Source organism: Molossus molossus, unplaced genomic scaffold, assembly GCF_014108415.1.
Source record: "Molossus molossus isolate mMolMol1 unplaced genomic scaffold, mMolMol1.p scaffold_m16_p_12, whole genome shotgun sequence".
Classification (NCBI taxonomy): domain Eukaryota; kingdom Metazoa; phylum Chordata; class Mammalia; order Chiroptera; family Molossidae; genus Molossus; species Molossus molossus.
In genome coordinates this window covers 82577364-82592747 of record NW_023425347.1, presented here as the reverse complement: position 1 = coordinate 82592747, position 15384 = coordinate 82577364, and the positions used below count along the sequence as shown (strand labels likewise).

Here is a 15384-nt window from a genome sequence, read left to right as displayed (position 1 = left end):
CAGCTGAGGAGCTGTGGACCTGGAAGCGAGCTGGGGTGGAAGCAGGAGCAGGCAGGGCTCAAGGGCTCAGGGAGCTTTTGCCCAGTCAGCAGGAAGCTCTAGCAGCTGGCGGCCTCAGTCCCAGAAGACATGGGCCCAGAGCGGGGAGACAGTGGATGCTGGGAGCTGAGCCAGCCAGCCCTCCTAGGCAGCCTCGAAGCTTGGGCCTCTCACCCAGGCACATTCTTCTACACCTCCCTCTGCCCTGACCCTGGGGCCACTGCCAAAAACCAGTGACCCATGTGGGCAGGAACACAGCCCTGCTCCCTGCCTACTCCAGCCTCCAGGCAAACTTGTCAACTTGCAGTGCCAGGGCCTTCCACAGTCACTCCCAGCTTTGGACCTTTGTACACGCTGCTCACTCGGCCTGGAATACCCTCACCACTCCTTTGGCTTGGCTCGCCTCCACTTGTCCTTCAGATCTCTGCTCCTGTTTTACTTCCTTCAGGAAGCCTTCCCTGACTGCCCGATTAGGTGGTCCCCTCCCCGGGTTTACCATGATGCACTGTCTGACCTGTGCCCCATTCATCCACCCAGGCTGCAAACTCTTCACGAGGGAGGCGTGACCCTAATTTATTTTGGTGACCCCATCATCTAGACAAGGCTGGACACAGAGGGAACATGGGTGAACAGCTATATAAATGGCCCCAGGATCTGCCAAGATGGGCACCAGCAGGCACCACTGGTTCCCTGGACACAGGCACCCCACCCAGGCCCTGCTCAGACTCACCATATCTCATCTCAGTTGTGAACAGGTCATTGCTGCTCCCCGAGTGCAAATCAGCCTCAGCAGATGGGGGTGGGCCCCCGGGCACCAGAGCATTGGACAGAGTGTGGGCAGCAGGGGGACCTGGAGGTGTGGTGGTGGCAGGGCTGACCCCTGCCTCACCAGGGCAGCTGCAGCCCGGCTGGGCAAAGCCACAGGCCCTGCCGGCAGCACGGCCACACTCCTCACTCCAGCGGCAGAGCACACCGCAGGTGAACTGGCTGGAGTTGTTGTTGTTGATGAGCAAGACCTCGACAAAGCGGAAGGCCAGGGCCGTGGGTGCCAGCAGGCGCCGGGCCTCTGAGGGCTCCGCTGACAGGCACAGCTGCACGAAGTTCTTGTCGAAGTGCAGGAAGGTAAAGGGGCCTGAGCCACTGCAGAGCTCCAACCCCGCTGCCTCCTCCTCCTCCAGCCGCCCCACCTCCGACTCCACCCGGGCTACCGCCTCCTCCAGGCTCGGCCGCAGGCAGGTAAAGTTGACCAGGTAGTGGTCCAGGGGCAGCAGGCGGGGCGCAAAGTGGGTGCACACCTCCTCCTGGCGGTTGAAGCGCAGGTAGAGGGAGTACTTGGTGGGGTCAGGGTTCTCCAGTGTCCAGGAGCAGCCCGAGGCGATGGTAGGAAAGAGGTCCTGCAGTGAGAAGGCCCCGTAGAGCACGCCGGAGGCCAGGGCGGAGCAGGCACTGGGGTCAGGGTCGAAGGCGGCGGCCAGGCGCAGGGACAGAATCACAGATAGTAAGAGGGGACAGGCTGGGGTCATCCTATGTCCCTTGCCCTGTGGAGAGAGACAGTGTCAGTGGCCCCAGACATGGCCAGCATGGGCTCTGAATCTCCTGGGGCTAGTTCCAGGTAGTGCATGGGCCTGGAGATTAAAGCCACCTATATGATCTTAGACAAGGGACTGGACTTCTCTGAGCCCCGGTTTCCTTACCTGTAGAATGAAGAGACTTGGGAGAGTACCTGGAATCTTGTAAGCCCTTAAGAAACATTCGTTGTTGTTTTTACTATTATCCTATGATCTCGGTCAGTCCCAACGACCACAAGCATCTCAGTTTGACAGTCGGATCCAGCCCCATCCCCAGAACCCAACTTGTATTCTCCAGAACTGTTGCTCTCAGTCGCAGTGTGTCGTGATCAGCTGTGGGGTGTGTCATGCGTAATCCAGCGGTAATTGTCAAAGTAGTGATGTTTGACAACGATTTGCTTTTTTATAAAGCAGAGCGATTCAAGGTTATTCCCGGAACAATGTCATTCTCACTCACTTGCTTTACTGAGTGGGAGAAAAAGGGGAGGCGTTACCATCAGTGTGCCAGAGATTGCGCACAACCCGCGCCCTGCCCATGGGAGGGCATCACAAGTACGAACATCAAGATTATTGCTGCCCGGCTGGTGTGGCTCAGTGATGGAGTGTCAACCCAAGCACGAGGTGGCCGCCAGTTTGATTCCCGGTCAGGGCACATGCCCAGGTTGTGGGCTTGATCCCCAGTTGGGGGGCATGCAGGAGGTGGCCAATCAATGTTCTCTCTCATCGGTGTTTCTGTCTCTCTCCCTCCCTCTCCCTCCTCTCTCTCTAAAATCAATAAAGAAAAGAAGAAGAAAAAAGAGTATTGCTGCTGTGGATTTCCGGGTGGAAACAAGCAGGACTGGCATCTGCAAAATGGGCACAGTAATTCCCCGCGAACCCTTCTTCCCCTCCCATAATGGGATTCTCCTCCGAGGACTGGCTTAGGGCCTCCTACCCCCATGAAGCCACCGTGCCATCTCCCTACTCTTACCTCCACAGCCCTGGCCTGAAAGGCTGCACATCCAGTCAAGACCTCTGTCCCTTGCTATCTCCCCAGGGCTGGCTCATGCATCTTATGAGTCTTCAGGTTTCTAAGAATGGAAACCAGAGTTCACTGACTTCCACCTTCCCCCCAAGTGCTGCCCTAAGCTGAGCTCCCAGCAGGTGGGAATGTCCTCTAGGTGTGGGAAGGCAACAGGACCCAAGTCCAACCCTCACAGATACACCAGGCAGTCAGGCCAGAGTGGACAAGAGCTGGTAGGTGGGGCACCAGCCAGGACACAGTCACTGCCCACATCCTGCTCAGCCCCACTTCCAGCCCTGGCCCCGAATCAATCCACACTGCCTCCTCCTCCATGTCCACAGCATAGCTCACAGCACTGGATGGGCCCCTAGAGCCTACTTGTTCCACATTAGAGGAAAAAGGATGAGGCTCTGAGAGGGGAGGCAACCTGCTCAAGATCACACAAGAGTGGCCAAGCTGGGACTGGAGTCCAGGACCTGAGGCCCCAGCGTGGGCTTCTCTCTCATCCACCAATAGCCTCTTGCTCAGTCCCCTTCCTTGCTCAGGCTTCAGGCCCTACAGAAAAGCCATTAGCTCTGGGAACACAATCACAAACATAGGAACATTCACAGGTGTGGCTAGATTTACCCAAAACAAAGCTGCTTCCCAGGGACAGACTTACCCTCAGCTATTCAGGAGTCTAAATAGTGGCCAGAGGTTGGGGGGCAGGAATTAGAACCCCAGAATTCCACATGTAGCCTCCACGGAGCTCCTCACTGCCCCCAGATCCCACATATTACAATTCTGAGCCAGGCCCAAGCCCTAGCCACAAATAGGCACTTGTCCCTCCCCAGCCACAGGGGAGTAGAAGCACTAGGTAGCCCCACTTACTAGGAAGGAGGCACCCCACTCTCCTCCAAAGACCCTCCTGGAGTTTTTCAGCAGAAGCCAGAGAGGCTATGTCTCCACTGTCCCCCCAGAGCTGGAAAGGGAATCGGACCCTTGCTTTCCCCTGCCCCACATCATGCCTGTCCCAAACGGTTCAGCCTGCCCAGCCTGCGGCAGCACCAGCAAAGCCAGCAGCTGATGATGAGTGACATCCAATCCCCCTGCTGCCCCCAATTATTTTTAAGCAGGCTGCAAAATTCAGGCCATGGCTAGGGCTCAGCGGAGGGGAGGTGGGAGCTCATTATAATTGGCCTCGCCTCCCCCACTTAGAGCAGGTAGGGATCTCCCCACACAGACACCAATACACATGGGCTCAAACACTTCTGTGCCCTACAGGGTTGCATACAAAAGCTTGTATGCATAGATCCATCTTTAGACAGGTGATCACAGGTGTTCTGCATGTGAAGAGATAAGTGTAGACCTCTGATGTGGGAACTCACATGCACACGGGGCTGCACATATTCACATGTATGAGAGTACACATAGGCAGAGATGCAAATGCACTCTCTACACACAGGTATTTGGTTCTCTGAGGCTCTGCATATGACAGCTAAGTGTCAGGCAGGATCTGACCTGCTGCTCCTTCCTTTGTGTTCCTGAAGCCTCCTGGGCCCCTGCTGCTCCTTACTCCGTAGTCCCAACTCCCCCACCTTCTGGGCTTTCACTGCTCCCTATTCCATAGCCCCAACCCACCAAGCAGCACTAGGTCCACATCCTTCAGAGACACAGCCTGGCTCTCCAGAATTGAGCCACCTCTTAACCCTGCCCAAACCCCTGCTCTACTCAGTCTCCTTTGGACACCCCTTCTCACCAATTCTAGAAATTTTACCCTGAGTATATATGACCCTCACTGTTCCTGCTGTGACATAAGACTTTTTAGGAGCTCCTCTTTTTTTTTTCAGTCCTCACCCAAGAATATTTTTCCTTTTATCTTCATATAGAGTTGCAGGGAGAGAGAGAGCGAAACATCAGTGTGAGGGAGACACATCTATTGGTTGCCTCCTGCACGACCCCGACCAGGGCCAGGACGGAACTGCAGCTGAGGTACACGCCCTTGACCAGAATCGAACCTGAGACTCTTTTGTCCGCAATTTGATGCCCTAAGTGCTGAGCCAAACCAGCCAGGGCAGAAGCCCCTCTTTATATCACTCCCCACCCACAAAATAAGGCAAGGAGCCCAATACCAAGGTAGGTCAGAGAAAGCCTCCCCTGGGAGGGGACCTAGAAGAATCCTTGCCTCAAGGGCAGCCTAAGTGATTATTAGCCGTGATTAACCTCCCTGAACCTCAGTTTCCCACTCTGTGGAATGGATCCCTGACCTCAGGATTACATACACCTTCTCATTCAGCCTCACACAGGCCAGCACAAGGAGAGGGCTCACAAGTTCCCTTCCCGTCCTGCCCTCCTCCTTCTCAGACCCTCACAAACTCTCCCCTCTTTCCTGCTGAGGCCAACTGCTGCCTCTGGGAAGCCTCTTTGGGTTGAACCACAAGAGTAGCTTTGCCACCTGTAAGCCCACAAACCCCTCCATGCACAAGGGCCAAGCAGGAAACGCATGGAGGTCAGCTCTGAGGAAGCACTTCCTAGGTCGGGAGATTAATGGAGAGAATAATCAAAAGGCCTCCTCCCTCAGGACCTCACTGGGCTGAGATGGGTGAGTTGCTGGATGGAGTACTCTCAGTCTCAGGGACACGCTCGCGCGCGAGCGCGCACACACACATGCACACACGCCCTCCTCCTCAGGCCACCTTCACCTCATGTCTGCCTGTCTGCCGCCTCCCAGCAAACCTGGGAATCCCACCCTCTGCCCAAGCACTCAGGCTCCCTTGCTCCAGGACCCCTGCCCTCCTCACCGAATGTCTGCTGCCTCCCAACAAACTTGCGAATGCCACCTTCTGCCCAAGCACACTCAGGCCCCCTTGCTCCCAGCTCCCACAGGCCTGCCTGGCCTCCAGCTTCCCTTCTGCACCAATGAGGGAATCACAGGCCTTTGCACAGCTGGAAGGGCCAAGACAATACTGGGGTGGGTGGGTAGCAGAGCGGCGGGGCGGGGGCACCTCAAATCAGGGGCTGGGTCTCCGGGGATCCCCAGGATCGACCCCTATCCGCCCAGCCGGCTTTGCTGCCCGGAGCCCGGCCGCCATCCGGGGAGGGGTGGCGAGTGGGGGGAGGGGGCGCGGCGGTGTGCACATCCGTCGGATTTATCCACCTGGCAGCTCCAATTCGCCCGCCCGTCACTCACCCTCCACCTCCCCGGCGCTCGCGGCAGGGCCAAACCCAGACCCAGGCGCGGGCGGAGACCCCCAGTCGGGGCCTCTGAGTCCCCAGCCCACGCACCTGCGGGGGTTGAGGGGGCGGGGTCCTCAAGGGCCGCACTCCCGGAGCTCTGGCATCCAGGAGGGGTACACCCTCCAACCAGCCCCTGGAGCTGGTGGGCAGAACCGGAGGGAGGGGGCGAAACCTCCCCCCTCCCAGGGCGGCTCCTCCCTCCAGACTGGCAGAGTCGCTCCACCTTTATCCAAAGGGTCTCTCTGTCCTGGGAGGGGGGCCCCAGGAGCCTCCCGCACCCCACAGGGAGAGGGTTGAGGGGCAGCCCCCAGCCCCCTGGGGCGGTGCCGTGTGGGCGGCGGGGGAGGGGGCGGTGACTCAGCCGCCCTCCACCTCGTCTCCCCGGAACTTTGCAGCAGCTGGAGCCGCCGTTGCTACAGGAACGGAAAGCTTTTGTTCCCCAATGTCAGGGCTGCCAGGGCAAGAGGGAGGATGCCACTCCCAGGTGGGACCCAGGCCTGGCCACACTGCCCACAGGACTTCCAGCCCAACAGAATGTCACAGATTCCACCCCCTCTCCCCCTTACCCTTCCCTTCCCTCACACCAAAGCCGGGTTTCTTCAAACTCTTGGGGCCCTCAGGTCAGGTGGCCACCTAACTCTGATCTGGAGCACTAACTGCCTCGAAAAGTTCCTTGATGGCATCTGACCTCCTGGGGGAGGTGGAGACATTTCTATGCCCCATGTGCTTCTCTGTGACTGATTTCCCACGGGCCTCCCCCCCAACACCTTTGGGGGGGACATTTTCTCTGTACTTATCTCACCTGCCAGCCTCTATACCTGAACAAGGACCTCAGGGACCCTGACCAGAGCTGATCCCAGAGTGGTCCAGCGGGATGCTCAAGGATGGGTGAGGGAGGAGGAAACTAACAGTCACAGGTTCCCTGGACCCACTTTGAGGGGCTGAGGTATTTTCTGGCTTTATTATCCTGAGGGTTGTAGTGAAGTCTCTAGAACCTGTTCTGCATTTCTCCTCTGGGATTAGGAGTGGAGTAGAAAGGGGCCTGGCCGTGGTCTTGAGGAGAAACAGCCCAGCACACCTATTATTGTTGAGCATTACTGGGTGCCAGCCACTCTGTAAAAACAATGTCATTTCATTCTCCCAGCAACTGTATGAGGCAGTTATCACTGACCCATTTTATAGAGGGACAACTGAGGCTCAGAAAGGTTATGTAGCTTGCCCAGGTCACACGCCTTTTGAACCCAGGTCATCTGAGCAAAAGCTGAGTTCCTAACTACTTGCTTGGCTCCATTACCTGGGAGTTGGAAGGGAGGAAAGAGGGCAGCCACTAGCCAGGACCTCCCTTTGCTGCCTACCTGGACCTGTTTCTTTCTAAAGAGTAGTAGGGGAGAAGGGCAGAAGAGGGGAGGAGAAGAGAAGGCAAAGAGGGGGAAATCTCTGTCAAGCTTGGTCCAGGGAAGACCTCTCACGCTTCCACCACGAGGGCATACCCTTACGGGGGTCCACACTGAACCCTACCACTGTGGGGGACATTCCCCAGGTGCCTGCTCATCCCAGGGCCAAGTGGACTCCCTCACTGCCTACTTCATGCCCAAGCCAGACAGAGCCCACCTCTGCCCCCACCTCCACCTAATGGGGACAGCCCTGGAGTAGACAAATAGAGGCTCCCTGGGGACAACTACCCAAGCCCAGACGAGCCCAACCAGACCGTTTCAAATCCAGGGGCCAGTCCTGGGGTCTCTGACTGATGGTTCAAAGGGCTGCTGAATTGCTGCTAGGATGAGCCTTTTCCTCTATCCCACCCACCGCCCCCCAAAGTAAATGGCCTGACCACCAGAGCAGTTCCGACAGGGGTAGTACAAGAGAGCACCGGCCTCGCCCACCAACCAACCTCTTCTCCACAGGGATTTCCCAGCGCTAGTCCCGCAGCCACCGCAGCTGCTCAGGCTGCGGAAACCCAGGGTTTGCCCGCTGACAGAAAAGGGGGTGGCGGGTCCAGGACGGCGGGCAGGGGGCGCCAGAGGACACCCAGGGGCCCGGCCGGCAGCTGGCAAGGCGGGCAGGCGGGCAGGCGGGCAGTGTCTCCTGGCCCGGGAGTCCCCCCCTCCCCCCGCCGCCGGCACCAGACCCTTCGCCCGCCGCGGCGCGGAGGACTTCCCTTGGATCCAACCGACTGCGGGAGTGGCCGCCAACTTCACAGCCTACAACCCCTCCCCGCCCATCATGCTAGCCCCCGGGGCTGCGGGAGGGTTCATTTGGTCCCTGGCTCTATGCCCTGGGGTGGGAGGAGAGGGATGGAGAGTGGACAGATAGACTCCGGTCAAAGATGGACACGGGAGCCAGGGATGCAGGGCCAGTCGAGATCCCGGCTGGAGAGGAGGGGGCTCAGAGCAGCCGTGGGGGACACGGCCCCAAGTCCAGAATGAGGGGGAGGGGATTTGCAGCAGAGATTGGCGAGGAATAGCGAGACTCCGGACAGATACAGGGGGAGGTGGCAATCGGACAGAAATAAGAAGGGAAGCATGGTCGGGGTACCGACACGAGGAAAGGCAGTAACTATGGGCAGACATGGATGGGGGCAGGAAGGACTACGGGCAGAGATGAAGTGGAGGAGAGGAGCAGGGTCCAGCATCCAGATGAAGAAGGGGCATTAAAGGGAGCGACACAGAGCTGTAGACTGGAGAGAGGGGTGCTAATGAAGGTGGGGGGCGCACTGCACGGATCCAAGCTGAGATAGGGAGACTGGAGACAGCGATGGGGGTAAGGTCTGGGTCAAGATTGGGCGGGGGGTGGGAACGCTTTAGCAAAGATGGGTAAGGGGGAGGAGGCGGAAAAGGGACTCGCCAGAGATAAAGGGGACCTTGGCCCCAGGCTTACAAGTTCCCAAAGAGATGGGAGTGGGTAGGTGCCCAACGAAGTCAGTTCGGGCAGGGGAGAATTCAGCAGAGATGGGTAGGGGAGCTCCCTAAGTACGGGCTGGTGCGGAAACTCTGGACTGCGCGGGGAGGGCTCGGTGAGGGGCCGCATCAGGGTCTGGGGCCAAGCACTCACCTGGGCGCCGTCAGCAGCAGGAGCGGGGGCCGGCGCTGGCGGAGGCGACCAAGGGGTGCAAGTTTGCCATCCCTAAGGCGGGGGCCTGGCCGAGCGCGGGGCAGCTCGTAGCAGCCGCGCGGAGGGCCGAGGCTCCCGATCCGCTGAGCGGCGGGTGCAGAAAAGGCGCCGCGGAGCAGCGTGGGGCGGGCGGGCGCCAGGCCAGGCGCGGGCTCCTGCTGCCGCCGCCCCCCCCCCCGGGTCCCCGCTTCCCCGCTTCCCCACTCCCCCGCCCGAATCACCGTCCGCGTCTCGCACCGCCTCCTATTCGCGGGCGGCGGCCGCAGCCCCGGACTCTGGGAGCCGGCGCCGCATCCTCCTAAGTCTCCAAGAGCCGCAGCTGTCGCTGCCACCGCCTCCGCCGCCACCAAACCGGGTTCCTCCGGCCGCTCCGGCCGCTCCGGCCGCTGCCCGCAGCGCGCGCCAGGCCGAGTGACGGCCGAGGCGGGACGCGGCGCCTGCGCGGGCCGGGCCCGGGAGGGGGCGCGCGCCCGGCCGGGCTCTAGGAGCCGCGGGAGAAGGGGTGGGGGGCGGGGGCGACGCGCGCCGCCTCCTGTTAAAGGGGGCGCAGCGCCGGCGGAGCCAAGAGCGCCCTCCCCTCCCCGGCCTGGGCCCCAGGCGTCGGCGCGGGAGAAGGCCCTGGTAAGCCCCCGCGCTGCTCGCGGCCTCCCGGACCGCAGAATGAGACGGTCCGCGACGCCCCTCCAGAGATACCCTAGATGCTAGGCATCTCGCTCAGCTAGGGTCGCAGAGGCTCTGGGAACTGAAGCATTTGCACACACCCCTCCCCCATGTGCATTGCAAATTGCATATCCCTGTGCATGCAGGTGCCGCTCGTGTGCGCTGAACTTTGCATATGCTTATGCATACAGGTGCCTTATGTGTGCACTGCAATGTTCACTGGCTCTGTGCATGCAACTGCTACACACATGCACGGTGTGTTTACATGTGCTCAGGTCCTGAATGCATGTTGCTTGTTCCTGTATGTGGGGATGCTATTTATGTGCAAGCTTACAAGTGCCACACATACACTGAGTTACTTGTATGTAGGAGCCACATATGTACACTGCAGTGTGGTATGTTTGGTGCATACTCTGGTGTAAACTCTGCAATATTGCATGTCCCTAGACACGGGGATGCTACACGTGTGCAGTGTGTTATATGTTTTTCTGAGTGCCTGTCTATTCCCACAAGTGTCTTTCCCTGTGCCAGGGGCGCCCCCATGTTGCATCTGTTTGTGTAGAAGCAGCAGAAATGTACAGACCCGCCCCCACCCCATCCTGGCACCGTGCCCAGCGACAGTTGGGTTGGGCCAGAGCCCGCATGGTAAAGGCGGTACCCAGGGAGATGCCTATGGTTCAGGGTCCTGGTTGGGTGGTTTGTGGCCTGGGCATGTTGCCACCAGGAAGATGGGCAGACCAGGGACACACCACCTTAGCCAAAGACAAGTAGGTTAATCAAATGGCTCTGGTCAGAGGACAAGCCAGCAGAGGGGCGGCTTTGCAGTGAGGGTGAGATGGTTTTAGGAACCCTACTTTTTGAAGATTGTCTGGCCAGGAAAGAGCCAAACCTGGGAAAGAAGAAAGTCCTCAGTCCACTCAATCCCAACCCCACTTCTGCACTGAAGCCCCAGGAGTTGTGTCGCCCTGGAGACCAGTGTAGGATGACAAGACTCCACCTCTCCCCAGGACAGGACCAGGAAGAGACAGAAAGAAAAGCCCCTTGTTTTCTCCGTCTGTCTCTCCCCCATCCAGCAGTCTCTGTGACATTTGTTGTGAGTGATTGTGAGAGATTATCGACTTTAATGGAAGGAGGTAATAAGGGGTGATGAAGGAATCTCACCCGTCACCTTAAGGGAATTTATGAGGCTGTGTGAGGCAGGGAGGAGGGCTGGCACCTTTCCTTTCCCAGCGGGAGCCCAAGGAGGCCTGTGCCGTGGGTCTAGCACTGGCAGGGAGGGCTCCTGGGTTCTTCTGGGCACCCTCAAACACACCCCCAGTCTCTGGGTTTGGAGGCTCAGCCCCTATTGTGAAAGCCAAGCCTGGCAGCTTGCTATCTGCATAGTGTATTGAGAGCCACACCAAGGGCAGTGGGAGATCCCAGCCTCCTTACTTGGGTATTGTGAGGGGTAATGGGGTGTTGGAGGCCTTAAGGAGGTAGGCAAAGGTAAGGAGAATGATTGGGACATGGGGTACCCACAAAGATGTAAAGGCAAGCCCTCAGAAGCCTCCAGGACCCTGTCCTAACAGCTCTAGCCCTTTCCATTCCTACAGAGAGCTGCCTCCCTCTTGATGAATATTCATGACATTAGCATACTAGAGACCCAGAACCCAGAGAAACTCAGGCTAGTCTCTTGCAGATGTGATGCAGCTGGATCCCTAAGGCCTCCCCCCCCCCACCCCAGATTCCAGCTGGGTGCGGGAGTAATGGGAGGGGCTGGCTCCAGAGAAATAGCAGTGTTTTGTCTGTTTCTCTGTTCCTTGTTAGCCCTCTGCCTTCTTGACCCCATTCTTTTAGCCACAAAAACGTATGCCCTAGGAAAGACAGGTGGTCAGACAGCATGAGGGACTGACAGAGATAGTACCCCATACCAGGGGCTCATGGTGGCAGAGTGAGGAGATCAGCAAGACAGGACAGCTGTGGGAACTGGGTGGAGAGAGCAGGACCTCCTAGGGGTCAGGCAGAAGCCTCTCCTAGATGTGTGTCCCTGCGTCAGGGCTTCCCCACCTCCTTTCCCAGGAGCCCTTGCCCTTCCAAGACTCACTCTGGTGATAATGCCGCCAGGGAGGACTTGGAGTAATTACAAATCGCTTCCATATTCAAATCCAGCTGGTTGAAGAGAAATTACTTTTCCAACGGTCCAGACAGGGTGAGAAGAGCAAGTCTTTTCCCCAGGAGGGGCCTCTAGGGAGCCTTGGGCAGAGACTGGGCAAGGGAAGGGGCACCAGTCAGAGCCTGAGCACAGAGCTTGGGCAGAGTGGAGGGACATCCCTCCACCTGCTGCTTCCCTCACAGACTAAGCAAAGGACAATGACCCCGGCCCTTTCGCCCCATTGGGGCCCCTCTGGAACCGCTGATGGTCTGGAGGGGTCCAATCCCACAAGGGCAAGTAGAAGCCAAGCTCTCTACCCTGCTCTCACTCTGCCCTGCTAGGTGACCTTGAGAAAGTCCCTTAGCTTTCTGAACCTGTTTTCTTATCTGGACGGGGTATAAATGATCTCATCTGAGGATTTTTTAAATTATTGACTTTTTTTTAATCCTCACCCGAGGACATTTCTTTCATTGCGTTTTAGAGAGATGGGAATGGGGGGGAGAGAGAGAGAGAGAGAGAAACATTGATCAGTTGCCTACCACATGGGCCCGATAGGAGCCGAAGATTGAAACTGAAACCTAGGTATGTGCCCCAATCAGGAATCGAACCCTTGACCCTTCAGTGTACAGGACGACGCTCCCACCAACTGGGCCACACCAGCCAGAGTTAAAATTATTTTTTTATTACCAGTTAATTCGTATTTTTGTTAGCAGTAACAGCCACCAGTGGCCCAGGCTGGAGGCAGCACAGACTTCAGTGGGGCAGCTCAGGGGAGGACGGAAGGTAGAGGAGGGGCAAACTCAGCCCTACCGCCTGACCTCAGCCCTGCCTCCCACTGGGCCAGCCACCGCTATGCTCTGTTGCCCTTTAAACACATGAGAAAGTGTTCTTCTTCCCTTCCCAGCGATTTATTTGGACAGAACCTGAGGTTTCCTTCTAACTGATGAGACCCAGGAGCACCCTCCCTCAGCTCCCTGCCCTCCACTGCCACTCAGCCAGGCACCCACAGCCACCAAAGTTCTGGGTACGAAGACCTCCTTTCAGTTCCCCACCCCCACCTCAGGCACTTCTGAGGAGCTCATAACATGTCCCCAAAGACACCCAAATCCGTGTGGTGGTCTTCTCCAAGGGTCTGCCCCGGAGCTCATATGACAAACCCTCACTGCTCTGATGTCTTGGATGCTGGAGGAGGATCCTGAAAAAGGTGGACTGTCCTTCTCTGCCTGGGGAAGTCCTACATGTCTAGCTTCCATCCTTCCTGTTGCAGGTGCCAAATGGGTTAGGAGCCTGGGGCAACCCAGGCTGGGTGTCATTTTCTTGGTGATGTAGATGAGGAAGAGAAGGAAGGATTACTTGCTCTCTAGCTGAATCCACAGAAGGTCAGTACGTGCATTCTCTGACCCCTGGTCCTTAGGGCAGAGGGTGGAAAAGACCTTTAAGGTCCTGGGTGATCTTAATATACATGTCTTATCCTGGAGGGGAGGCCCAAGGGCCTGGCACCAAAAAATGACCTCCAGTCATTAAAAAAATATTGTTTACTATGTTCTAGGCACTGGGACCCAGGCCATCAACAAATCCTGTTGCTTCTATCTCCCAAAATCTCCCAAATCTATTCACTCTTGACATCCCCACTGCCAATACCAGAGTCCAAGCCACCATCCTCTGGTGCCTGAACTCTCCCTTATTTAATCTCTGCGCTCCCACTCCTTCCTCACCACCCCAATCCATTCTCCAGGGACCCACTGAGCTAGCTTTTAAACATGTAAATCAGAGCACCTCTCCTTAAGCCCCCAGTGACTTCCCACTACCCTCACCAGCCTCTCCGAGCTATCTCCCCTACCCCCCCCCCCCCCCACACACACACACTATGCTTGAGTAACACAAGTTTCCTTGCTGTTCTCGGAAAACTCCAAACGCTTCTTCTCCCAGCACTTCGCATGACTGACTGCTCATGAGGAAGGTTCAGTTTCAACATCACCCCCTCTAGGCTGTCTCCCCTGATTGAACTTCTAAAGCAGCCCCACCCACACCTCATGCTCCATCCCATGGCATGTAGTTTCTTTGTAGCACTCATTTCTCTGAAAATATGTTATCTGTTTACACACATCATCTATTTCCCCCACTGGACTATGAGTTCTGTAAAGGCAGGGACCTTGTCCATCCATTCACACTTGGATGCTCTGGCACAAAGCATGATGCCAGGTGCATGGTAGGTACTAATAAATATCTGTTGACTGAATGAATGATGAAAGGGCAAGCAGAGACGGAGCTTCCAGGGTGTGATCCCTGATCGATGGTTGTTCAATAAAACAGTGTTTTACAGTTTCTCATGTGATCATGCAGCAAGAGCTCAGGCCGGTGATCACACATCACTGGTGTGACCTTGGACACGTCACTCATGCTCTCAAAGCCTTGGTTTTCTCTTCTGTAAAATGGAAATAATGGTCCTAACCTGGCAGAGCTGACTGAGTCACATGAGATGACAAAGACTTAGTGTCTCTCACAGTGCCAGACCTAAGGAGGTGTTACCTGCATGAATGGGGGCCCCTTCAGACTCAGACCTGCAGGCTGTTCTGGGTTCTGGGGTCACGGAGATGATTCAGGATGGCTCCCGGACCTCAAGGCCTTCCGAGTGTCCCTCGCGCCCGCCCAGGGAGAGAGGCGTACCAGCAGGAGTGAGCTGCTGAGCTCACTGCATGAAGGCAGCGGCCGGAGCCGGTGTGACCTGGACAGTGTGTGTGAGCCCCGCAGAGAAACTGAATCTGGACCCGCTTCCCTGCAGCACCCCCTCTCCTGTGTGGAAGCCCTCTTCCTTCCCTGCCTCTTGTCTGTGGCAACCCACACACACTTACATGGATGCATGTACAGAACGGCCCATATCCACACACATACAGTCGCCGGTCCACAGACAGGTACACTTGATGAGATACACAGGTATATAAATAATCACATGCATGCACATCCCCAGGACACAACCACCGTCCATTTTTCCGGTCCAGTGAGATAGAGGCCCAGCCCGCTCACCAGCAGTAAAGCAATTATGCTGGGAGAGGGGGCTGGGCCTCTATCTCACCGCCAACCCTGCTTGGCTTATCTATTGGTCTTGTCACCTGCTCCTTGAGGTCAGACACAATTCCTCCATGTTGACAGGAGTCAGCTTAGGCATTCCCCTTGGTAAATTCCTCCTGAGAGCTAACCTCACACTCCCCTGCTGCAGGCTTGAAGGGCAAGGAGCCCTGGCCACCACTCGCAACACCCAGAAATGACAGCACCGTGCCCTGTATCCTCACCCCCAGGCCGGTGGATGTGCAGAGGGTGTCAGAGAAGAGCTGCCCCTGGCTTCCTGCCTGGTGGAAGGGGACTAGGAGTCCCTCAGAGAGGGCCTGGAACTCTTGGCAGGCCTGGGGCACACTGGCCGTGGGGGGCCAGTGGGTTCCCACTATTTGGGATGCCACAGGTTCTCTCCCCTGGGCTCCATGCCACCTGGATCCTGCTGGGCTGGGCTGTGCCAAGCAGGACACAATGAACATGGCAGGCAGGGGTGGCGGTGACCTAGAGGTCTAGAGGGACCGCCTCGTTCTCTTGAGCCTCTCTGTGGCTGACACTGTGCCAGCTGCTTTTAACTTATTGTCACAATTAGCCCTCGGAACAACCTC

General features: G+C 57.3%; 1 protein-coding gene across 3 annotated transcripts in view; it reads right to left on the bottom strand.

Annotated features, from left to right (window-relative positions):
- Positions 1–1589, bottom strand: part of ADGRB2 (adhesion G protein-coupled receptor B2) — a 29535-nt gene extending 27946 nt beyond the window's left edge. For all 3 annotated transcript variants that reach the window (XM_036255762.1, XM_036255763.1, XM_036255764.1), the window contains exon 1: positions 770–1589. In XM_036255762.1, the coding sequence (XP_036111655.1) occupies positions 770–1562 (793 nt within the window). In that variant the 5' untranslated portion in view covers positions 1563–1589. The remainder of the gene's footprint in view (positions 1–769) is intronic.
- Positions 1590–15384: the final 13795 nt, after the last annotated feature.